This window comes from Orbicella faveolata, unplaced genomic scaffold (assembly GCF_042242905.1).
Source record: "Orbicella faveolata isolate gen_17 unplaced genomic scaffold, um_ofav_v1 contig_1, whole genome shotgun sequence".
NCBI lineage: Eukaryota > Metazoa > Cnidaria > Anthozoa > Scleractinia > Merulinidae > Orbicella > Orbicella faveolata.
The window spans coordinates 30,142,362-30,167,704 of NW_028301536.1; the positions used below are offsets into that span (position 1 = coordinate 30,142,362).

At 39.9% G+C, this 25,343-nt stretch overlaps 1 protein-coding gene and 2 pseudogenes across 1 annotated transcript; 2 read left to right on the forward strand and 1 right to left on the reverse strand.

Moving 5' to 3' along the window:
* Positions 1-63: 63 nt before the first annotated feature.
* On the reverse strand, positions 64-18,334 carry LOC149118721 (uncharacterized). Its single transcript, XM_089271781.1, has 9 exons — positions 17,371-18,334; positions 8,687-8,755; positions 6,772-6,843; positions 6,553-6,624; positions 6,014-6,108; positions 5,606-5,691; positions 4,969-5,289; positions 3,972-4,700; positions 64-3,466 (listed from the first exon to the last, which is right to left on the reverse strand). The coding sequence occupies exons 1-9, from the start codon at positions 18,166-18,168 to the stop codon at positions 3,012-3,014; spliced, it is 2,697 nt and encodes an 898-aa protein (XP_089127907.1). The 5' UTR covers positions 18,169-18,334; the 3' UTR covers positions 64-3,011.
* LOC149118722 (uncharacterized) lies at positions 12,858-16,285 on the forward strand (annotated as a pseudogene).
* A 1,618-nt stretch (positions 18,335-19,952) lies between the features above and the next one.
* LOC149118723 (uncharacterized) lies at positions 19,953-21,723 on the forward strand (annotated as a pseudogene).
* The last annotated feature ends 3,620 nt before the right edge of the window (positions 21,724-25,343 follow it).

Here is a 25,343-nt window from a genome sequence, read left to right on the forward strand (position 1 = left end):
TGTGCTCTGCAGTCATGTGTACACAACGTACAGCAAAAGATGGATAAAGAAAGCAAGACACAATTCAAACGACAATCAACTGTTTAATAATAACGATGTAAATTTAAATGCCATGAAACGTGCCCCTGTCCGATTCCATTACGATGTGAGGGGACTACATGGTCTCACAGTTTCCTTGCCTACATAACCAGCTCAGTTAGTTTAGGAGCAATGCATATACACTTTCACTCAACCATTTAAGATAAGAATATATAGGTTAAAAAATTGTTAATCAATTAAGCTGAGATACAAAACCAACTTGAAATTCGAGCTCTGAAAACTAAATTGCTTGGGGAATTTTTTTTGTATAAGTCGTAAAATACAAACTGTTTTGTGCCAATCAACGTATACAAATGTAAAAGTTGATAATAAATATTTTTTTCGAGCGATTGCCGTGCAAGTTCTAACCAGTAGTCTTTTCTTCGGTGCCGGATAAGTGAGATAAAATATTTTAATACACGCGCTCCCGATGTCAGTGGTTAAATAAGACTAAAACTGGTTTGTAATAAAGCACGCAGGACTTGTGACAAAGAAGAGTGTCTACAAAGGCGAGAGCCGTCCGGTCAATTACTTTTGTAGCCGACAAAATGCACGGATGAGGCCTTTTTCCTGTTGTATGCATAGCAGCTGAGCCATTTTACAAGAAAACTCTACTTGGTCTTGTATGCGCGGAATAAATGGCGTCATTCCTGCACCTTGGGTAAGGTGGACTAAAACTCAACCTGCTCTCTGCTCCACAAAAAGAGAATTCGATGACAGATTTTTGTTTCTTTCTATGTTTCTATGTCTTTCTACGTTAACACAAGTCTACCTTGCCATAAAATAAATACAAGAACACAAGTTTTGAAAACAATACATTGCTTGCAGAACTTTTAAATCCTTTTTCACTTCAGAAATCTCAGAAATGTACTGATCGGGAAAAATGTTTCACGTAACTCACGACACACATTTCAAATTCAGACGAAAAAGGAAAAAGGCTTGGCAATTAAAATTTAGGTTGTGTTCAGTTGACCTAACTTCTAAGTAACGATAAATAAAACAAACTCGGCTTCCCAATTAAATCGTTTGACTCATTGCAATTCCCGAGTGAATGGCGGTTTTTATACTAAAGAAGTATTATCCGTTTGGACGAACTTGGCCAAACATTTGAAGTTCGTCTGGTTATGCATCTCTAGTATAAAGACGGGCACACTCGGGCACGGGGACGCGTTATGCATCGAGACGAACTATTTTTCGTAGTGCGTGCGTCGTTCAAGACGCATAACGAAGGATAGTTAGTCTCGATGAATAACGCGTCTTGTGCCCATCTCTATACTAGAGACGCACAACCAGACAAATTACAAATGTTTACCCAAGTTCGTCCACACGGATAATGTGCCTTCAGTATAAAAATGGTGACGACGCATTATCCGTCTGGACGTATAATGCGTCTTCTAGTATTGAAACGGCCAATGTATTACAGGCATTCGGTCACTTTAAGTCGCGTCGTGGAGAAAACGGCTTGTTACGCAAATAACCATGCTCTCATCCTTCTCCTTTCCTAGCTTGTAAAAGCAAATGAAAGGCAAATGAAAGAGTTGTTTCCTAGTCGTCACTCCAAACCACAAAACAATCCAGGGGTTGGATTCAGTAATCAACAAGCGCAAGCCTTGTTAATCGACAAACAGAAGGAATCGCTATTTTGCAGTATCCCGGAACATATTCTTAATCCGGAATGAGGTTTATCAAAAGCAACCATAGCGAGAAATAAGCAATTAATGACGAAGACAACACCAAGGACGACGACTACTAAAAATGAATTCATATTTTACCTTTGATTTTCGCCATTCCTAAACATGTTCGACGATCGGTTTAAAAAGCAGCTCAACCGAAATATGTAATACCAGCGATCAATTCCAAAAAGAAACACAAAAAATTCGCCGTCGTGGCTCACGTTCTCCAAAATACGCAGAGCTTGAATTGGTCATTTCACGTTGTTCAGTTTTGCAGAGAATTGCTTCATACATTTTATGTAACGCACGTTCATAGGCATTGTTTTGCTCATTAAACCCTTTGTAATGTGACGTTCTCGTTGCCGTAACCGTCGTGGTTTCCTTAAACTTCCTAATTATCTAGACAATTCCTTACATAGGATTTTTAAAAACAAAATGTAACCTTATTTTCTCTGTTGGACACACGGAGAATTACTAACCCTAAGGTGTAGGACACCGGATCAGGTGACCCGGGTTCAAGCGCTGATTAGAGTTCTTGGAAAAAGACTTTACATCAGCTTTTAGCGTTACGTGGATAGGACATCTTTCGACCATCTTTCGACATGCTATATAAAACTGTGAAACTGGCAATTTTTCCGGTTATCAGAGGAACAAATGACAATTAAATGATAGTTACTGACCTCAAATTAATGAAGAAGAACGGGACTTTGCATGTTTCCTGATTTACGGGTTAATTCAAACGATTTTAGTGTAGTCGATCAGCTCTCAAAAGTGACTTCCGGTAGAAAGACGTAAACATTCAAAACAGTCTATTCGTCTCTCACAGAAAGAGTTCTTGATACTCCTAGCTTTAGTCTGATGTCAAATAAATCCATCTTTCGCGACTAAAAGCTGAGTTCGACCTTAAAGAAGTCAGTTGTGTTTACATTTTTGACGTAGGCCAGGTTACATAGCACGTCGAGAGATGGCATGTTGAAAGATAGTCGCTATGCACGTAACACTGAAAGCGAGTGTAATTCTCACTACGACTCTCCTCACCCGGGTTGATAAATGAGTACCTCGCAAAATACTGGGGGTAACTAATGAGTATGCAGCACGCCATATTGGGCTAACGCTATTTTTGCTGCTGGCTGAGCGGGTAACATTGGGCGAGACAGAGAAAATACGATTACTAAAAACCCACACAAATGGCTAAATTAAATTGATAATACAGCAGACCAAGCAATGTACGTATCCTCGAATAACAGTTCTTAACTCCAGCTAATTTGGATGCAACCCAATGAATGTCACTTCCGAGTCCTTTTCTACAGCAATAGCTGCGATATCCCTGGTTGAATACATGGAGCAGGTCCCGTTATATGAGAAGCTGAAGGCATCACAAAAAAGATCTTCGGTACAGGTAGAGTTACAACTGCCCTGATCCATTCTTTCTGAAAAGTAGGCGTTTCCCTCAGGCTCCAGTTTAGCGTGAGTCAGATGCACATCCTGCAGTTTTGAAATGAATAGGACCAAATCTGATTGAGTACCATCGCTGCCATTTCGCTTCGTCAGGTTTAGATGAACGTTCACATTTTCGTCTAGTGCGCTGTAAAACTTGCACAAAGAACTTGCATGGGGCGGTTTATGGACACTGTACGTCACTGCAGTGCAGTTAGGATCTTGCAGACAAAATGAAATGCAGAGAGATTTGTCTACCTCTCGGAGATATCGGTAACCTGTCAGAACAGCAGACTGAATGAGTTGACTAATGGATGTTATCTGTAAAGATGACACTGAAAGGGATGATACAAAAACTTTGCTCTCCAGAAAAGATTCGTTCACGCAACATTGTTCTTAGGAAAGTACACTAGATACGTAGAAATGTGTATTCTGGATAAAAGCGGTCTCATGTTGCGATAAAATATGCTTAGAAGTCTGCGTTTCCTTGCATGAGCGTGACTTTCACAATAAATTACGTTTTTTCTCCTAGGGACTTTGAAAGGTTTTGGGATATCGTTAATAGTCAGCGAAATTAAGGTTAGATATCGAATAGAAAAAATAGTGTGTTCCCAAGGGTGCCATGATGTATTTACAGTTAAGTAGAAAGGGAAGGATTGGCAAGAGATTATGTTAGTATAGGGCTACTCCAGCCAAACTGCAGCCCGTCCCTAAAAAAAATCGTCAGATGTAGTTTAGTTTTGTCTTCAACGTAAAATGACAAATGAAACAAGCAAACCATACCTCTTCCTGTGATATCGATGCCTGCAGCTTCAAGATGAAATCTGGATTCACACGAATGAACGGTTCCTTTCTTTCTCATTAATTGGCAATATTTCTGAGAAATATTGCTCAGTTTTTCTCTTACTGCCGTGCAATCAACTCCTCGTGTCAGGTGTTGGGAAAACTGTCCAGTGAACAAGTTGTCGATTTCAGAGAGCGAATACAGCATAGGAACGGGATTCTGTTGCACAGACGACGCCCAGGTCATAGCATCTCCATTTGCAGGTGGGGTGGAGCCCACGGTAAACGTAGTCGTCTCGACAGCCTTTGAAAAGTTCGATGCTGCGTCGCTTTGTTCTTTGTCCAGAGAAAATCCTCCGCCAATGCTGAACAGCCCCGAATAACTTGCCTGGACTTCTACGCTTATTTTGCTTTTCTTTAAAGACTGATAAGCTGTTTGGCTGACCTTGTGCTTTTGGACAAACTTGGCTCCAAACGTTACATCGGTAAAGAAATGAGTTCCATAATATTCAATGAATTCGAGGACATCTTCGTCCTTCGCGTCGGCTAGCTTATTGGCCGAGGCCAGAAAGCCTGGATCAAAAGGTGGGGGGTTTTTGAAATCAACCATGCTGTAATAGTTCTGACACTCAGCGTGGGACATGACGTATAAAAATTCGCCAGTTGACATTTCAGATGAATCCTTGTTATAGCTGGCACTGGCAGAAAATTCAAAACCCCAGCCACCACCTGTGGATCAGAAAATTGCATCTTTAGTGGCTTTTGAAGTTTTGAGGGCCTTAAAAATTTTGTTGAACATGTCAGTCTTTCTTTGGGGCTAGTTAAGGTTTATCCACTAGGCCACAATGTTTCTCTAAATCTATAAGCTGTTGGACTTTATGAATTTTCTTGTGGCTGAGTTGTTGGAAACTATCTATTATGGCTAATTTTGACTCATTGGTTATCACAAGAATCTTAGAGACAGAACTTTCTTCTGAGATCAACAGGTTTAATTTACCTTCGACTTTAGCTTGAGCGCCAAGATGTTCAGACATTTCTTGCTTATTTCGAACCAGTTTGGACTGAAACGACACCACGCAAGACTCGCTGGGGATCACAATGAAGCCTTGAGGAACAACGTAGCGACAATCCGAAGTTTGTTTTGGTTGTGAATAATTAGCGCTGAATATAGGGTGTCTAAACCCGGGATCGCGCCCGTTAGCCAGCGGATATCCGTAAAGGATGTCATAGCCAAGAAGACTGTAGTCTAAATCAGGAAAAGTCTTCTTCCAATGTGTTTCACTGGTACAGTCTTGTACCTGCACGTCCATTCGCACTCCTGAAATTTACAAGCAAGCAGCCCACATAAGCAGAAGAAATGTTAAACCTCTAAATGTCCCTGACTATATTTCAACGTTCATGCTGTTAATGAAGTTTGACTTCTGGTGACTTTCTGAGCAGGGACGCCTTTAAGGGCGAAAGGGCGACCCTCCTCCAAGATTACTACTTAAAACACCAAAAAAGTTCCAAAATAATTCGAAAGTAGAGCATAGTTCCAATATCCAGTTTTCATTTTACACACCGATTCAGTAAAGAATGCAAAAGCTGTTTACAAAGATTTATTTATACGAACCAAGAGTTATCTAATCCCTTACCAAAATCGTAGTCCTTGGGATCCTTCTCTGCCTGGAACAGTGTTCTCGGAAAGGCCGACAGGTTGAGAGTATCAGGGAGTTTAGATCTGAAACAGTAGTAAACGTAGACATGCAAGTGGTCGGAAGCACTAACGACATTAGAATATGCCTTATCTTGTTTGTCCAATGATGCTCATACAGATACGAGAAATTAATGTATTTTTCTCATGATCAAACTGCATTTTGTTGTTTTGTCATCAGTGAAATCTCCTTTTTATCATGACGAATAAAGCTCTTGGCATGAAACACCTACAAATCAGCTTTCTTTCCGACATAATAGTTCTTCTAAATATACGTTAACAACATTTTTCAACTTCTACCGTTGATTTTCACATAGACATTTGCCCTTTCCACTCTTATAAAACTCACCTGGAATGTGGGTAAAGAGTCATCACTAGACCTGCAACAATTGCTACAACCACAGCTAGCAAAACTGACAGTTTGCTATGTTTCTCCAAGTACGTCTGCATATAAAAGGTAAGGGAAGGTAATGTAAGGCAAGTAAGGTATGGTATGTGAACTGAGGGAGCTCAAGGTAAGGTGGGGTTAGGTGAGGTAGGGTAGAGTTGGGTAGGCTTTGATATGTTGGCGTATTCTAAGGAGTAGAAGGGACAGGAAGGGAAGGTGGAAGAAAGGGATGGGAAGGCAACTGCGCCAGAAATCAGTTTGATAATTAATCTTGATTCATAAATATCGCTGGGTTCTAATATAATTAGTGAACGAGTCAGTCGAACGATTCTTTTCTTGGAGCTCCTTTGTGTTTGCGGTGTCCCACGCAGATGATCTCTTTTCAATGGGCAGTTTTTCTCCGCTTTGCACAGAAAAGTAGATAAAGAGAAGAACACTTTCTGGAGGACATAAAACACTTAAATAAGCAAGGGAAAACTAATGCATTTAGTTTTATCTACCTTGGAATTGTCTCTTATAAATCTTCCAGCGTACCCAAGTGTGCTCACTAACGAGTCGTAGAAAGACCAATTCTGAAGAATAAATTAGGTTAATATCGATGGTGTAAGTACTGCAAAATTTCAAGGAAAAAACCTAAAGAATTCTCGTCTTAAGCCGCTGAGATTGTTTATTTTACATTGACAATAGTCCAAATCTTTATTGCAAACAAACGTAGCTACCTTGTTTTGGCTGCTATCTTCAGGAATGCTCGCCACATCTCGTTTGACCTCCATCTTTAATTGTGCTTTTCTCTGAAATACAAAAGATATGATTTAGTTTCGTCAGGAGCCATAATCGGGGACGGAGACCGTAAGTCTCGGGATTCGCGCGCACCTATGATATGGGACAATTTTTCTATTTTTAGAACAAATTGCGCCATCCTGACGTCATATATCCGCGCGGATCCACGCACGTGTCGGGGGCTCTCGCGTGGATGTTGTCACTTTGCGCGATCAAATGGTGAGAGTTGAGAGATTCTCTTGCGTATTTTTCACAGCGATGGCAGGGAACAAGGCAGGGAATACGAACCAGGGCGCTTATATGTAGTTTTATGCTCTGAGCTAACGGAAAAGGTGGGTTTTTCAGGATCGAAAACAAGACTTCAATCTCGCGCTGGGAATGAATAATAAGATCTGCTAACGCTAGTTGTAAGCTTACGCGTATGTTTTTGCGTTTGTTCTGACTTAAGAATATAGCAAGAAAACTCTTTACTCTGGTATCGCGTTAATTTGTGAGTTTCTCAGACAACGGCTCATCATAACCAAAACCTGTTTTGACGGTTTCTTATTGTTTCTGCTTGTTTGGTGAGTTTGCAAAAGTTTTTGAAAGGAAAGTCTGACGCGTACAATTAGCTCATTTGCATAGTGCAGCTCGTGCACTTTCAAGTCCGAGTCGGTGTTTTCAATTGTCAACAAATCTTGACAAAGATTTCTTCCGTTATCTTTTGTGCTGAGATGCTGTAACAAATTTCACGAGCGCAAAAAAGGCTACTAACATCATGTGCGTTTCTTCAACATAAGCATAGTGAAGTTTTTACACTGCGAAAATGAAAGTAGACAAGGAGTTCTGATAACTCGATCAACAAAATCGAAATCGTTATTCCAGGTTGATTAAAGAAAGCGTCATCGTAACTTTGCTGATTATTTCTGCTTTATTCACATATTTTCAGCTTAGCTTTTAATATGTTCTCAAACATTTATCAATCTTAAACATATTTAAAAACTATAGAGTTATTGTTTGAGTTCGATGTACGCTTTCACACGAGAGTGCGGCGGAAGTACTATTCGTCATAAATACATCCAGCTAGTTTTTTGCTGTGTAATGGAAAAGCTGTTAATCTTCAACATATGTAAAATTTAAAGTGGAGTAATGTACAGCTCATGTAAAAGAAGCATACGTCGGAACACAACTTGGTCAGCGATATATATAAGCTTACAGCGGAACATACCTAAATTCGACACTGTCTGACTTCACTCAAACTGGAGCAGCTTACGACGAAAATACTTAAGTAAAATTCCAACAGACGTAAACGCGTTGAGTTGTGAGCCAAAAACATGAAAAATTTCGGGAATTTCGGACGCCATTTCCCCCGCGCGACATCCGCAAAAATCCTCGCAGCATGTACGCGCGTGTCCCGCAGGCGATGGCGCAATTTGTTCTAAAAATAGAATTATTGTCCCATATCATGGGGACAACCCCAATACTAGAAATGGCAAGCGCCTACGGTCTCCGTCCCCGATTATGGCTCCTTGTTTCGCTCTCTTCGTTGCTGTTGGGCTTGTTCAAAATGGCTGCGTATTGGCCAATTTCTTTGCTACGTTGTTTTTAGGAAATTTTTATGTTAATGGGGAGATTTAGCAATGACGATGGCGGCCTTTTGAAAAATGGATTTGTATTTTTTTCCAAAAGGGCACTGTAACGAATCCTGCAATCTGATTGGTTATTAGCGCGGTCCGGAATTTCCTATCTCTCACCACGGCCACGGTAACGCTTTCACAGAAAATAATGGTGTACTGACCATTGATCATATAGATAACAATAAATGACTTCCTCTTCCCATGTTCGAGACTGGCATTACAAAAAGGGGTTAGCTACCTCGTGTTGGTTGCCTCTATCAATAGTACTGACAGGATCTTCGTCTTCCGTCTTTAACTGGACCACTCCCTGGAGACAATGAAAAACAAACATGATATTTCCTGCTGTGAGAACTCCATTCTCGAATTAGGCAGCATCTATGACACCATTTGAGCCCCCTCGAGACTATAATTAACCGAAACAAATATCCCACTTTTAATAAGGTTTTAAACTGCGCTCTGAGTACAGAAATTATTTTTATATTTTTTAAAATCCATGGGAAAAAAGTTATCGCAGAAGCAGACATGAACCAATACTTCGATCGCATATGGAAACAAAATACAATAAAATCGATTTACCGCCTTGCTTTTGTGTGTTACTTGACATCATTTATAAATGATATATGTAGAGTCAAAAGGAAACTCTGACGTTTCGAAGTCATCTTGACTCCATTCTGAAGTAGAGAAAATAGCAGGCAAGATGTTGATTTACAGTGTGAAGTGTTCCTTATGAATATGTAGAGTCAACAATGAAACCAAAACTCGCCGGAATCGCTCTGAAACGGCCCAAAATGACTCGAAGGAAGTCAAAAAACATTTAAACACAAACTAAAAAAGTGATAAGTCGATTTTATTGCATATTGTATTGTATTTTTTTCTGTTACGCATTGTCAAATAATATTGACAGCTGCTAAGGAGCTTGGTTGGAGGAACACATGCGACAAGATCAATGAACTCTGCATATCTTCAGTGTTGACTTGGTGACGAAATTTGCAATAAAAAGGATTTTCAAATTAAAAAGTCGTGCGACCGCAAATTTGCACTAGTCTAGAAAGATCACGAGAGGACATGATGTTGAAATTACTGAAGGATGTTTGTTAATGCACAAAATACGGTAGTGAATATCATCCATCCACAGAAGGACAGTTGGCCGCAGCGTCGGACGGAGAGCCTTACGGCGTAGGAGGTCTCTATTTAAAGCATATATTTAGTGAGAAAGCATAACCTGAGAGTATAACGTTGTTGGCTCCTATGGTTTTGGTCAAGTTAGAGGTTTTTCAGGACGAAATTTAAATTGTTTGTAACTTGTATAGGTGACCTAGCTTTTACTTTCAAAATGGCTGGGCATTGTCCCGGCAAGTTCGTTTTCGCGTTAAGTTCAGTTATGAAGCGAGACGCAGTATGTACACAAATTGTGAAGTCTGTAATCACGCTAAAAGGAACGAGGCCAACATAATATCCAACCATGTTGACAGGAACAAGCTTAGTCAATTTATTAATTAGCATAGAGAACACCGATCCTTTTTTGCCTAATCGCGATTGTTCGTTATTTATATAACAGTAGCGTAGCATATGGCTTTATTATAAAGACTGGGACTGAGAACTCCCAAATTCACGAATTTAATTGGCTGACTCGATATTGAAAGCCAGGTCGAAAGCGGTCTAGATTTTCCTATCTAGATCGGCAACTAGAGCCGATAGGGAGACACTTGAGATGTTAACACGCACCTGTATTACGGCACGTTCTCTGGTGTAGGCGCGTCACACCAGAGTTAACTCCAATATTTACAGTCTTTCGTTATTAGTGAATTGTCTTGCTCTCAAGCGCGTTAAGGCAAGGCTTCTCTACTGGCAAGACCCCTCGCAAAATAAAACACTGTTACAATCAGTAAAACCTCGGAGAAAATCGCATTTAGGATGTTAAAATCTGTGAAACCGCTATGGCTGTGGTCACGTGACTCGTTATTGTTTTCATAGGCCCCGTCCATGCTACGCCGCACAAATATTTGAACACGCAGCTTTATTTCTACGGTTAGCCCTACCGTCCACACCATAATCCATCACAGAAACGGAGCTTTTCGAAAACGCTCTTCAAACCGGAGATATTTGAAAACGCTGGTTTTGCGCTTTAATTTACTATGGACGGAAAACATTTTGAAAATGAAGCTTTTCGAAAACGATCACATCACACGCAAAATTTTCCGCAAGACAAACACACCACATTTAAAACTCATGCTATATATCATCTCCGCAGCCACTCTTACGTTGACATGATAGAACTGTTGACTGAATCATTGCAGAGGGGTTGTCGGGTTTTCGATACATGTATGCAAAAGCTAAATCAAAAATGTTTTTTTTTATGCAAAGATTTACTGCATAAAAACAACTGTTTATTAAATCCATTTTGAAATCACTGGTTATCCTTGCAATCTGATTGGCTCTCAATGGTGCGATTTATTCACGAATCGCACTATTTTTTGCTCTAAATCGCATCTTTTTCTCAGCCAATGAGAATGGGCCAGTAGAACATAACAACCCATCAGATTTCAAGGTTAGTTTAAAGTAATCAACAAAATTTCAGGAAAATGAAAGGCAAAAAGCCACTGTGTGGAGATTTTTGCAAACACTATTGCCAAAACTTTGTTGTTATTGTAGCTTTTTTTCCAAAAAAATTGACAAATTTAATTAATTAGTTTCTGAATGACGATTATAAGCTCCTTTAGGCTGAAGACCTACTTTAATGGAAGTTCCCAACTTTCAGTGTCCATTTTGACGAATATTTTGGCGATTTTTCTTCAACATCTGCTCAAGATCCGTATGATGCTGAGTCCAGTAAAACATAAACAAACGAAAACCACACAACAACAAATTCAGAGTCATCTCAAGAAGGTAGATGTTTCCAGGTTTCCGGTAGTTTCAAACGAAGCAACAAAACAGCTAAACTCTGTTGCTGTGAATAAACATAGTCAACATACGCCACACTGCACAAAATAGTGAATGGACGAACGTCTTACGAAGCCGGTGCCAGTCCCGCCATCTTGGAAATATCTTTAGTTAAAACAAATGGCGCTGCCAGAACTTGACAAGGTCCTGAGTATTGAGTCCTACGCCGAGGTTACAAAAAGAAACGGAGATGATAACGAGCTGGACCCTTAAAATCATACCACTGAACGGCATTTAAAAGAAAAAAAACGTACAATCCACTTGGCATAGTACACTCGAGGGAGTTTCACAACTCAAAAGAAATCGATCGCAGAATTACACAGGATATGCACCTTCAAATTTCTTCTCCAAAGACAATGAAAAGTCGCAGCCTCAACCACAGAAGAAAGGTAGCCCTTCCACAATTGATTCAGGCGACGAGAATTGCACTTTTATACCTGAAGTAGACTATTTTCGACTTCAGATCAGAATTGCTTGCTTCTTTGTCATGCTCGAATGAGTTTTCGTCACATGACATCGTTTTGCATACTAAATTAGACGTAAAGGCGTTTCCGGTTCCGCTTTTTTTAACAAACCGGCTACTGGAACAATACACCAAAAATCTAAAATTTAAGGCGATAAAATTGTGCGATTTCAAAATGGATCTAATAAAGTGGTAATTGAACTTCGTGTCGTGCAATTTTGGTCTGAAATCATACTTGTGATTTCAAATCGAACTCGCGCTGCGCGCTCGTTCGATTTTGAAATCACGCGTATGATTTCAGACCAAATTGCACTCCACTCAGTTCAATTACCATTATTAATCATTTCCTAGCCTTTAATCTGTTCAGCTTCAACTTAGTGAATTGTTCAACACATTAGCATGCTCCTTTAACTGAGCTCGCTTTGTTTAAATATATATGTCAGGGTTACGAGAAATGAAGGTACTCAACAATTTAACGAGAAATCAACAGCACGGCGGGGGTTATTTTGTAAGAGGTGGACAGTGAGGCTCTGATATTGGAACACTGAATAACTGAATTATTTACCGCCTTGTTAAAGCGAATATCAGTTGACATGAAACAAGACCAATAAACCAAAATTGGTAATAAAAATGGATGTATTACTCACCTTCCAATCCAATTACCCGGGGTATCAAACGAAGAAAAGATACCGACTATGCACGGCTATAGGCTTGGGGCAGTATTTGTGACTGCCAATATCACGAATACTGGCACTGACAATGGTTTGAATAGCAACAGAGTCTCTTGTAACAACGATTAAAAACACTTCAAATGTTGCTGAGCTCAATGATTTTGTCCCATGTAACAATTAATCTCTCTTACGCTTACTTCTTCAGGATTGTTTTTCTTAGAGCTGGGGTGTAGCCACTTCAGCCAGTTCCGCTTGCATGATATCTATATTGACAGTGCATCAGTATTCAAGTACGCTAGGCACTCGTTTGTCATTCCTTGTAATTGTTTAATGCCCGGGATTAAATGAAACTAAGTTGGAACTGATATCATATCTTTTACAATTCTGTAATCAATCAGCCAACAACGTATTTTGTTGCAAAAACCAGTAATGGGCAAATATACTGCAATTGTATTTGTCCTTGTAGTCGTTGGCAATTTGTGGCCATGTTCAAATGCAAGTGGCTTACAAGGCTGTGAGTGCAACATAATGAACGCTTGTGACGAGCATGGAAAACCTCAGCCTAACGTGTATGTCGTGCAAGTACAAAACCTGGCATATCTGTGTGAAGATGGTACAGTCGCCATCCTGTTTGACTGCAATAGTCAAATTTCACTTTACGCAGCTACTGTTCTGACGGGTGAACAGTTCTCAGCCGCGAGCGCTGGCGCTAGACCGAAACGTTTTCGAGAAAGCGCAAAACTAAAGAGGAAATATCAACAAAAAGGCAAAGATTACAAATATTCCTCTAAGCGAGATCTTTGTTATAAAAACAAAGCGACCAAAAAACGTGCCGTTGATAAGAAATGGACGTCAGCTAAGAAAACAGTGGTCAAGAACACAGGAAAGGCTAGTGTTTGTCTACCAGCTCCAGACCTAAAAGCAGAGATACATAAAGGACATTTGATAGCGTCACAATATGGCAGAGGAAAAAAGGAGAGGATGCTGGCAACGTTTACCCACATTAACGTTGTTCCTCAGTTTGGACGCTTTAATTCTGGTCCATGGCAACAATGTGAAAGCAAGCTCATTACGTTGGGCCAAAATAACTGTGTTCAGGAGCCATAATCGGGGACGGAGACCGTAAGCGCGCGCCTTTACTAGTATTGGGGTTGTCCCCATGATATGGGACAATAATTCTACTTTTAGAACAAATTGCGCCATCGCCTGCGGGACACGCGCGTACATACTGCGAGGATTTTTGTGGATGTCGCGCGGGGGAAATGGCGTCCGAAATTCCCGAAATTTTTCATGTTTTTGGTCCACAACTCAACGCGTTTACGTCTGTTGGAATTTTACTTAAGTATTTTCGTCGTAAGCTGCTCCAGTTTGAGTGAAGTAAGACAGTGTCGAATTTAGGTATGTTCCGCGTTAAGCTTATATATATCGCTGACCAAGTTGTGTTCCGACGGATGCTTCTTTTACATGAGCTGTACATTAGTGCACTTTAAATTTCACATATGTTGAAGATTAACAGCTTTTCCATTACACAGCAAAAAACTAGCTGGATATATTTTGATATAGCAGAGCTTCAGGACTTCATAGTTTCCTAGCTCCTCTTGCCACACGCTTGCGAGGAATTTAATTGCCAGTCTATCGCGACTGAAAAGTAAAACAAAATAATCGCTAGTTTGGTCAGTTTGAGGTTCGCCTGAATTGTAAGCAACGCTTGATGTTTCATCAAGGCCCAAAAACGTTACGTCCGTAGATACTGCTCAGTTTTATTCGTGTAAAAACCCAGTAAATTCTCTGTTGTCGATGAATGAGAGCGCCCGCCGATGCGTGTTTTGTAAACATGACAAATTGTACTTCCGCCGCACTTTCGTGTGAAAGCGTACATCGAACTCAAACAATAACTCTATAGTTTTTAAATATGTTTAAGATTGATAAATGTTTGAGAACATATTAAAAGCTAAGCTGAAAATATGTGAATAAAGCAGAAATAATCAGCAAAGTTACGATGACGCTTTCTTTAATCAACTTCGAATAACGATTTCGATTTTGTTGATCGAGTTATCAAAACTCCTTGTCTATTTTCATTTTCGCAGTGTAAAACTTCACTATGCTTATGTTGAAGAAACACACATGATGTAGCCTTTTTTGTGTTCGTGAAATTTGTTGCAGCATCTCAGCACAAAAGATAACGGAAGAAATCTTTGTCAAGATTTGTTGACAATTGAAAACACCGACTCGGACTTGAAAGTGCACGAGCTGCACTATGCAAATGAGCTAATTGTACGCGTCAGACTTTCCTTTCAAAAACTTTTGCAAACTCACCAAACAAGCAGAAACAATAAGAAACCATCAAAACAGGTTTTGGTTATGAGTAACCATTGTCTGAGAAACTCACAAATTAACTCGATACCCTGAGTAGAGAGTTTTCTTGCTATATTCGTAAGTCAGAACAAACGCAAAAACACACTCGTAAGCTTACAACTAGCGCGAGCAGATCTTATTATTCATTCCCAGCGCGAGATTGAAGTCTTGTTTTCGACCCTGAAAAACCCACCTTTTCCATTAGCTCAGAGCATAGAACTACGTATAAGCGCCCTGGTTCGTATTCCCTGCCTTATTCCCTGCCGTCGCTGTGAAAAATATGCAAGATAATCTCTCAAGGTGTCTCAACTCTCACCATTTGATCACGCAACGTGACGACATCCCCGCGAGAGCCCCCGACATGTGCGTGGATCCGCGCGGATATATGACGTCAGGATGGCGCAATTTGTTCTAAAAATAGAAAAATTGTCCCATATCATAGGTACGCGCGGATCCCAAGGCTTACGGTCTCCGTCCCCGATTATGGCTCCTGCCGTGTTATGAGTGGAGCTCAGCATGTTCAATTGTTTATAGTGGTTGGTGCAATACCGTCGACATTTTACGGAGCCTCAGAAGCAAGATTTTTTGGTAAAGAAGGGTTCAGTGACTACCAGCAGGAAGACGACTATCCCGCGAATGTGCCCAAAGTGATGTGAACCGCTGCCTGCTGTACCTTTAAGTACAAGGATGATCAAGGAAACATTCAAACAGGCACAAGGAGTACCGCCTTTTACAGAGAAAATGACCCGGGAGATTCACCGTGCAATAAGATAAATATACTCTTCTTGCAATCATCTTTATTCCAAAAGACAACTGCAAATATCAATTTACTTCCACAAAATCCTCAGTGCTCCAATCCGAACAACTACATTCCATTGAAATGCTAGATGGGCAGGGCGACGAAGTGTAGGCGCCAGAAGATTTAGCCTGGCCGAGGAAATCACAGTCTTGTAGAGAATCTCTGGTGGTGAGGCTGACAGGAAGATCACGGGCCGCGAATCCTTCACATTTTGGTAGACTTGGGACAATTCGCTACGCAGCTGAGCGCTTCTCAGTGCGCACCTTGGGCTTTGAGAAACTTTAGCCATTAAAAAGCTGCAAAAGTCCTCTTTGTATGATCTTTGTTATCGTCCGCAGAAACCAGTATCGAAAAACATGTACTCATGCACAGCGTATTTAAGATTCTTTAGTCCTTCAACCTAACGTTTTTATTTCTAGTTTTTGGCGGTATTGTTTCTGCCATACGGCAGAATTTCGAAAGTAATTTTAAGTTCGTCGGATGTGGATAAAAGACGTGATGTTTTGTTTTTCTCGTTATTCCAACATATTCCTGGCCTCGGCGATTCAAATTTTCCCGAAGGGCAGAGTTCAAGAAACAGACTGAATTAATAAAACATCAGAGTTTGCATTTAGCGTCCATCACTGCCATTTGCCTAATGTTGCCTAGTATTTTCAGAGCCTCGAGGCGTTTAATTTTTGCTCACGCTGTAAACACTTATCTATTCCGCAACCGTAACAAAACAGAACAGTCGCCTAAGTGGACAGCAGAATTACTCAAATTTTTGTAAAAATGTCCTCAGGCAATCACGTATGCTACAAAATAGACATTCTGTAGCATGTTCATTTTACCAAAATGACAAAAAAGGCTAGTTTCTTCAGTCTTAGGTGTCCGAGAGAATGACTTCGTCGTCGAGAGGGTGATTCATCTCATCTAGGCTCTGCAAGTCCGAATCACGTTCTCTAGCATAAAAGTATTTTGCCGATAAAAATCGTCACCACAGAAAGTAATATTGAAATTATCATCATGACCAAGAGCAGGTAGAGTTCAGCCTCCCGTTGACTTAGCAATAAAATAGAATATAAAATATTACACTGCTTGTAACAGAAAACTGGTATTATATACAGTCATAGAAAACGTCATTACTGGTGGGATTTACTTACCTTGAGTTTACTTTCACTATTAATAAAGCTCGTAGAATCTCGGTCCTCCATCTTTGAGGGTCCTCTGGCCTGAGGAAAATGGTAAAAAGAAAACCCTAGTTAATTATAAAGCTGTTTTTACCATCTTGGATCAGCATACTCGTACGAGCACTCTACGAAAGAGTTCGAAGACTTTATTTCAAGCAGTTTTCCTATCCTATCTTTTTTCTGGGCAGAAATGTTCTTTAATCTTCCACGGGAAAATGCTGAGTGCCTTCGGATAATCCTCGGTTGTAGACTGAATATCGACAAAAATTAAATGGGATAAGTTCAGGAAGATCTTTTAAGCATGCATCGGTAAAATATTCATCTTCATTTTCTTTTGCATGATCTTCACCCTTGCCATTCATTTCATCAGAAAACAGATTTATGCAGTAATAAAATATATCCACGTTTTAACTGGCCATAGCTGTTGCTAAGTTCAGCCTGGACATACATTTTTGGACCGTTGCGATTCGTAGGGAAAATTCTCTCAGCCAAGCGAAGGCGAAGCACAAGATAGGTGACCCATACCTTAATGGGGGACATCAGGAATTGCATAACATTGAAGTCATCTTTAGCAATAAGCGTCGTGCTCGAGGAAGCCAGCCACTTTTCAAAGGGCATGCCTTGAGTTGGGGGCAAACCCTTGTACAAGCTTTCCTTGTCCAAGTCTTCTCCTTCTTCGGCGACGACATACAATTCGCCATTAGACATAAAGAAGAGGAACCGGAACCCTCTCCAGCCCGTCGTACCAATAAGTTCGGATGTTCCTAACCAGTCGTCAGTCGGATCTGTGGGCGGACTCCGCTTATGAAGTTGACCGTTCTTGAGACCGTATAAGATCCCCTCTGGATCGAAAAAGAGAAAGTCAAAGGAGGACCATCCACTTGTTCCAAGCAGTTTAGCGGTATCCAGCCATTGCCCCTGTGTGCTTGATTGGAGTGGTCCTGAATAAAACTGATCTCCTGTAACTCCACATAGCTTTCCTTCCAGATCGCAGAAAAGAAAATCAAACAGGTTCAAGCCTAATAGATCTGCATTAATGATGGCAACTAACGGAGCGTTATCTGACCAATCCATTCCCTGAGTAATAGGAGAGGAGGGAGGAGGCGCTTTTACGAGTTGGCCAGCATGCTGCCCCCCCTTTGGTACCCCGCATAAGTCTCCATCTGGGTGGAAGAACAGAAAGAAGAATTCGTCCCAACCATTAAAGCCTATCTGTATCATTGAGTTTTGCCAATCTTCAGTGTAGCTTTTAAAAGGAATCTTGTGGTACAATGCACCACCGTCAGCTCCATACTTGGCTCCAAAGAGATCCTGGAAAGACATGATGCTGAAAGATAAGATAAGATAAAACAATTAAGCTTGGGATAATTAAAATTTTCTTCAAAGCTTTTGAAAGAACATCCTCTTGTTCAAAGTTAGGAGGCAAAGGTTTTAGGGGGCAAAAATTTCACATATTCGAACAGACCAAAGGGACCTGGGGTGGTTGAAACAATCTTTTGTGTATGTTTTGTAAGTCAAATAAAAACCCGTTCCCTTTAAAAAGGATACGTGATATATTGAACTCGGGTGACTGACGTGGCGCCAAATTAAACTCCTAATTATTAGGGAATCGGGATTAAGATAAGATAAGATAAGATAAGATAAGATAAGATAAGATAAGATAAGATAAGATAAGATAAGATAAGATAAGATAAGATAAACCAGTAGCAAAGCGAAGATATGATAAGATGCTTAACTTGTGATGATTAACTGGCTACTGCATTTCGGAGACCTTTGAGTAGTCTGCATTGCTTTTTGTTTTTGATTTAGCGACTAAAACAGTTTTGTACGTCCTGTACAGTCCGAAATTTGTGAATTCTAATTTGTTGCTTACGCTTTTTTACTGTTCCACGCCGATGACCGAGCTCTCCGTACGAAATGTAGCTTCCACGTTACTTGTTACAGTTTAAGCCTAAACTTGTGTTTCGATGTGCTTCAAAGCTCGCCACATCAACCTCGGACAATAGAGAGTGTACACGCTATGGCGTCAATATCTTAAGTGTTTTGTTCATGCTCAATATTGTCCTCCAGTAGTCAAACCATCGCGCCACAGCAGCCTAAAGAGAGCAAAATAAAGACTTGATTGTTTGGAATGCTCCACTGACGTTACTAGAATGTTTGCATCTAAATTCTTCATTTATCATTTATTTCTTTATTTGCCATTTGTGACAAAGGCAAGATATACCTCAGTGCACTTTCACAACAGGGATTTTTACATTGGTAATATCATTTCCTACACTTGAAACAAGCTTTGCACTAAACTCAACTTGTGTGCTAACGTTCAGCACATAAGTTGTCTTCGTCCTTGTTGTCTATTTTGCCAACAGTTTTGATATTTTCGCTGTCCGGTCTACTGGTAATAAATCTGGAACAGAAATATGAAGTTACAGCTCGCTACAAATCAGTTGAAACTCTCAATTAAATGTTAATAGCTGTCAGGCATTTAGCTTTCTGCACTTGAAATCTGTTTTGCGTATCACTTAGTGTGTGGTTCCATACTTTAATGCTGTATGATAAACCCGCTCGACACAACTTTCTTCGTAATCTGTTCAACTTCAACTTAGTGAATTGTTCAACACTTTAGCATGCTCCCTTTAACTGAGCTTGCTTTGTTAAAATATGTCAGGGTTACGAGAAATGAAGGTACTCAACAATTTAACGAGAATTCAACAGCACTGCAGGGGTTATTTTCTAAGAAGTGGGCAGTGAGGCTCTGCAAGAGAAAATGAGGGACAGAGAGGGAGGCTCCCAGTCCAGTCCAGTCCAGCTCCCAGTCCAGGCTCTCTCATTTTCTCTTGGGTTCTGATATTAGAACACTGCATAACTGAATTATTTACCGCCTTGTTAAAGCGAATATCAGTTGACATGAAACAAGACCAATAAACCAAGCTCGGTAATAAACGTGGATGTATTACTCACCTTCCAATCTAATTACTCGGGGTATCAAACGAAGAAAAGATACCGACTATGCACGGCTAGTCTTGAGGCAGTATTTGATTTTGCCCCATGCAACAATTAATCTCTCTTACGCTTACTTCTTCAGGATTGTTTTTCTTAGAGCTGGGGTGTAGCCACTTCAGCCAGTTCCGCTTGCATAATAGCTATATTGACAGTTCATCAGTATTCAAGCACGCTAGGCACTTGTTTGTCATTCCTTGTAATTGTTTAATGCCCGGGATTAAATGAAACTAAGTTGGAACTGATATCATATCTTTTACAATTCTGTAATCAATCAGCCAACAACGTATTTTGTTGCAAAAACCAGTAATGGGCAAATATACTGCAATTGTATTTGTCCTTGTAGTCGTTGGCAATTTGTGGCCATGTTCAAATGCAAGTGGCTTACAAGGCTGTGAGTGCAACATAATGAACGCTTGTGACGAGCATGGAAAACCTCAGCCTAACGTGTATGTCGTGCAAGTACAAAACCTGGCATATCTGTGTGAAGATGGTACAGTCGCCATCCTGTTTGACTGCAATAGTCAAATTCCACTTTACGCAGCTACTGTTCTGACGGGTGAACAGTTCTCAGCCGCGAGCGCTGGCGCTAGACCGAAACGTTTTCGAGAAAGCGCAAAACTAAACAGGATATATCAACAAAAAGGCAAAGATTACAAATATTCCTCTAAGCGAGATCTTTGTTATAAAAACAAAGCGACCAAAAAAAGTGTTGTTGATAAGAAATGGACGTCAGCTAAGAAAACAGTGGTCAAGAACACAGGAAAGGCTAGTGTTTGTCTACCAGCTCCAGACCTAAAAGCAGAGATACATAAAGGACATTTGATAGCGTCACAATATGGCAGAGGAGAAAAGGAGAGGATGCTGGCAACGTTTACCTACACTAACGTTGTTCCTCAGTTTGGACGCTTTAATTCTGGTCCATGGCAACAATGTGAAAGCAGCCTCATTAAGTGGGGCCAAAATAACTGTGCTTTGAGTGGAGCTCAGCATGTTCAATTGTTTATAGTGGTTGGCGCAATACCGTCGACATTTTACGGAGCCTCAGAAGCAAGATTTTTTGGTAAAGAAGGGTTCAGTGACTACCAGCAGGAAGACGACTATCCCGCGAATGTGCCCAAAGTGATGTGAACCGCTGCCTGCTGTACCTTTAAGTACAAGGATGATCAAGGAAACATTCAAACAGGCACAAGGAGTACCGCCTTTCACAGAGAAAATGACCCGGGAGATTCGCCGTGCAATAAGATAAATATACCCTTCTTGCAATCATTTTTATCCCAAAAGACAACTGCAAATATCAGTTTATTTCCACAAAATCCTCAGTGCTCCAATCCGAACAACTACATTCCATTGAAATGCTAGATGGGCAGGGCGACGAAGTGTAGACGTCAGAAGATTTAACCTGGCCGAGGAAAACACAGTCTTGAGACAATCTCTGGTGGTGAGGCTGACCGGAAGTCACGGGCTGCGAAGCCTTCACATTTTGGTAGACTTAAGACAATTCGCTACGCAGCTGAGCGCTTCTCAGTGCGCACCTTGGGCTTTGAGAAACTTTAGCCATTAAAAAGCTGCAAAAGTCCTCTTTGTATGATCTTTGTTATCGTCCGCAGAAACCAGTGTCGAAAAACGTGTACTGATGCACAGCTTATTTAAGATTCTTTAGTCCTTTAACCTAACGTTTTTATTTCTAGTTTTTGGCGGTATTGTTTCTGCCATACAGCAGAATTTTGAAAGTCTTTTTAAGTTCGTCGGATGTGGATAAAAGACGTGATGTTTTGTTTTTCTCGTTATTCCAACATATTCCTGGCCTCGGCGATTCAAATTTTCCCGAAGGGCAGAGTTCAAGAAACAGACTGAATTAATAAAACATCAGAGTTTGCATTTAGCGTCCATCACTGCCATTTGCCTAATGTTGCCTAGTATTTTCAGAGCCTCGAGGCGTTTAATTTTTGCTCACGCTGTAAACACTTATATATTTAGCAACCGTAACAAAACAGAACAGTCGCCTAAGGGGACAGCAGAATTACTCAAGTTTTTGTAAAAATGTCCTCAGGCAATCACGTATGCTACAAAATAGACATTCTGTTATGGGGCGCCGTTTGTAAATTTATTATTTAGACCGAATTTATGCCATTTTCCCCTTATTTATAAATAATTGGAAATGCCACAAAATTTGTTTATAAATAAGACACAAGAACTTGTCCGTTGATATGTATATAATTATTTTAGGTACGTCCTGATTTATAAATAATCTTTTACCATAGAGTTATTATATATAAATAATAAATTAAACAACTTCAATTATTTATAAATCAGGTCATCTCTAAAGTACTTATTTACATATCATAAAGTTTGTTAATCCCATTATTTATAAATAAATTACTTCGCCGGGAGTGTAAATTCATTATTTAGAAATAATAAATTTCACCTCGCCGAGTGTAAATTTATTATTTATAAATAATGAACTTCACTGAGTGTGTAAATCCATTATTTAGAAATAATGAATTTCTCCTCGCCAAGTGTTAATTTATTATTTATAAATAACGAACTTCATTGAGTGTGTAAATTCATTATTTAGAAATAATGAAGTTTCATCTCGCCGAGTGTAAATTTGTTACTTAGAAATAATGAACTTCACTGAGTATGTAAATTCATTATTTAGAAATAATGAAAGTATGAATGGCTGACCCAGCGTCTCTTGCCCGATCGATTTCGGAGGCTGTTTCTCGCGCTATAAGTGAGACAGTTAATGTTACCCTTGCTCAAGTAGGTAACGGCGGCGGTATGTAGCCTGAAATTGAGCACTGGCGGATCTGGGGGAGGGGCCCTGGGAGCCCGTTCTCCCCCCCCCCCACCCCCCGCCTCAGCTATCTATTATGGAGTTCTTATTCACTCAGCAATTCAGCAGCTCACACTGCAACAGGAACTACTACTCAAAGGCCGAGGTAACAGGTAAATTTTAAGAAAAGAAACTGCTGCATGAAGAAAATAAAAATCGCTTGGCGTGTTAAGTGAATGGTCTGATTTCTATTGAAATTCAATAATGGTTTAAACGTAAATGAATTTAGCTTTCCACGTGTACGATCTTTGGACTTGCCTGGAATAGACATGCCCAGCCGTGACTTGATCAAGCCAAACAAAGTGTGTCACACAGCTATCCGTCCAAAGGTCACAAAGGTCACAAAAAATTTAACCTGCGAGCAAACTCACGTTTGAATCAAACGCGCGAGTGACGAAGAGGAATAGCGATCGGCGGGAAAGAGGCGCCAAGAAGTGACTTTTTCCTCTCGCGGCTTCGCCCGTCGATTTCTCGCTCTCAGCTACGCCGAGCGCGTTTGTGCTCCAACGTGAGCCTGTTCGCAGGCTACAAAGAATTATCTAAGCATGTAAATACATTATTCGATTTCCCGATTTTAAAAGTTCTGCATTTTCTTCATGCAGCAATATCTTGCTTAAAATTTACCTGTTACCTCGGCCTTTGAGTAGTTGTTGTCGTTGTCGTTGTCGTTGTTCCTGTTGCAGTGTGAGCTGCCGAATTGTTGAGTGAACAAGAACTACGTAATAGATATTTGAAGCGTGATTCTCGCTTAAACACAATTAACCAAAATAAGGGGGGGGGGGGGGAACCTCCCCTAGATCCGCCACTGCTGAATTTCAGGCTACATACCTACCTGAGCAAGGGTAGCATTAACTGTCTTATAACGCGAGAAACAGCCTCTGAAATCGATCGGGCAAGAGACGCTGGGTCAGCCATTCATACTTTCATTATTTCTAAATAACGAATTCACATACTCAGTGAAGTTCATTATTTCTAAGTAATAAATTTACACTCAGCGAGATGAAACTTCATTATTTCTAAATAATGAGTTTCTAAATAATGAGTTTACACACACGTTTAATTCATTATTTCTAAATAATAAATTTACAGTCGGCGAGATGAAACTTCATTATTTCTAAATAATGAATTTACACACTCAATGAAATTCATTATTTCTAAATAATAAATTTACAGTCGGCGAGGAGAAATTCATTATTTCTAAATAATGAATTTACGCACTCAGTGAAGTTCATTATTTCTAAATAATAAATTTACACACTCAGTGAAGTTCATTATTTCTAAATAATAAATTTACACTCGGTGAGGTAAAATTTATTATTTCTAAATAATGAATTTACACTCCCGGCGAAGTAATTTATTTATAAATAATGGGATTTACAAACTTTATGATATGTAAAAAACTATTTTAGAGATGACCTGATTTATAAATAATTGAAGTTGTTTAGTTTATTATTTATATATAATAACTCTATGGTAAAAGATTGTTTATAAATCAGGACGTACCTAAAATAATTATTTACATATCAATGGACAAGTTCTTGAGTCTTATTTATAAACAAATTTTGTAGCATTTCCAATTATTTATAAATAAGGGGAAAATGGCATAAATTCGGTCTAAATAATAAATTTACAAACGGCGCCCCATATTCTGTAGCATGTTCATTTTATCAAAATGACAAAAAAGGCTAGTGTCTTCAGTCTAAGGTGTCCGAGAGGATGACTTCGTCGTCGAGAGGGTGATTTATCTCATCTAGGCTGTGCAAGTCCGAATCACGCTCTCCAGCATAAAAGTATTTTGCCAATAAAAATCGTCACCACAGAAAGTAATACTGAAATAATCATTATGACCAAGAGTAGGTAGAGTTTAGCCTAGAATGTAAAATATTACGCTGCTTGTAACAGAAAACTGGTATTATACCGTCAAAGAAAACGTCATTACTGGTGGGATTTAGTTACCTTGAGTTTATTTTCACTATTAATACAGCTCGTAGAATCTCGGTCCTCTATCTTTGAGGGTCCTCTGGCCTGAGGACAATGGTAAAAAGAAAACCCTAGTTAATTATAAAGCTGTTTTTACCATCTTGGATCGGCATACTCGCACGAGCACTCTACGATCGCGAAAGAGTTCAAAGACTTTATTTCAAGCAGTTTTCCTATCCTATCTTTTTTCTGGGCAGAAATGTTCTTTAATCTTCCACGGGAAAATGCTGAGTGCCTTCCGGATAATCCTCGGTTGTATTTTTCATAAGCAATAGACTGAATATCAACAAAAATTAAACGGGATAAGTTCAGGAAGATCTTTTAAGCATGCATCGGTAAAATATTCATCTTCATTGTTTTTGGCATGATTTTCAGCCTTGCCATTCATTTTATCAGAAAACAGATTTATGCAGTAATAAAATATATCCACGTTTTAACTGGCCATAGCTGTTGTTAAGTTCAGCCTGGACATACATTTTTGGGCCGTTGCGATTGGTAGCGAAAATTCTTTCAGCCAAGCGAAGGCGAAGCACAAGATAGGGGACCCATACCTTAATGGGAGACATCAGGAATAGCGTGACGTTGAAGTCATCTTTAGCAATAAGCGTCGTGCTCGAGGAGGCCAGCTACTTATCAAAGGGCATGCCCTGAGTTGGGGGCAATCCCTTGTACAAGCTTTCCT

Coding starts and splice junctions, on each gene's coding strand:
- LOC149118721 (XM_089271781.1), bottom strand. CDS start 18,168: ATGTCTTTCCAGGATCTCTTTGGAGCCAAGTATGGAGCTGACGGTGGT. Junction 5,290..5,605: donor TCCCAAGGACTACGATTTTG/GTAAGGGATTAG, acceptor TGTAAATTTCAG/GAGTGCGAATGGACGTGCAG. Junction 4,701..4,968: donor CGCTCAAGCTAAAGTCGAAG/GTAAATTAAACC, acceptor TCTGATCCACAG/GTGGTGGCTGGGGTTTTGAA.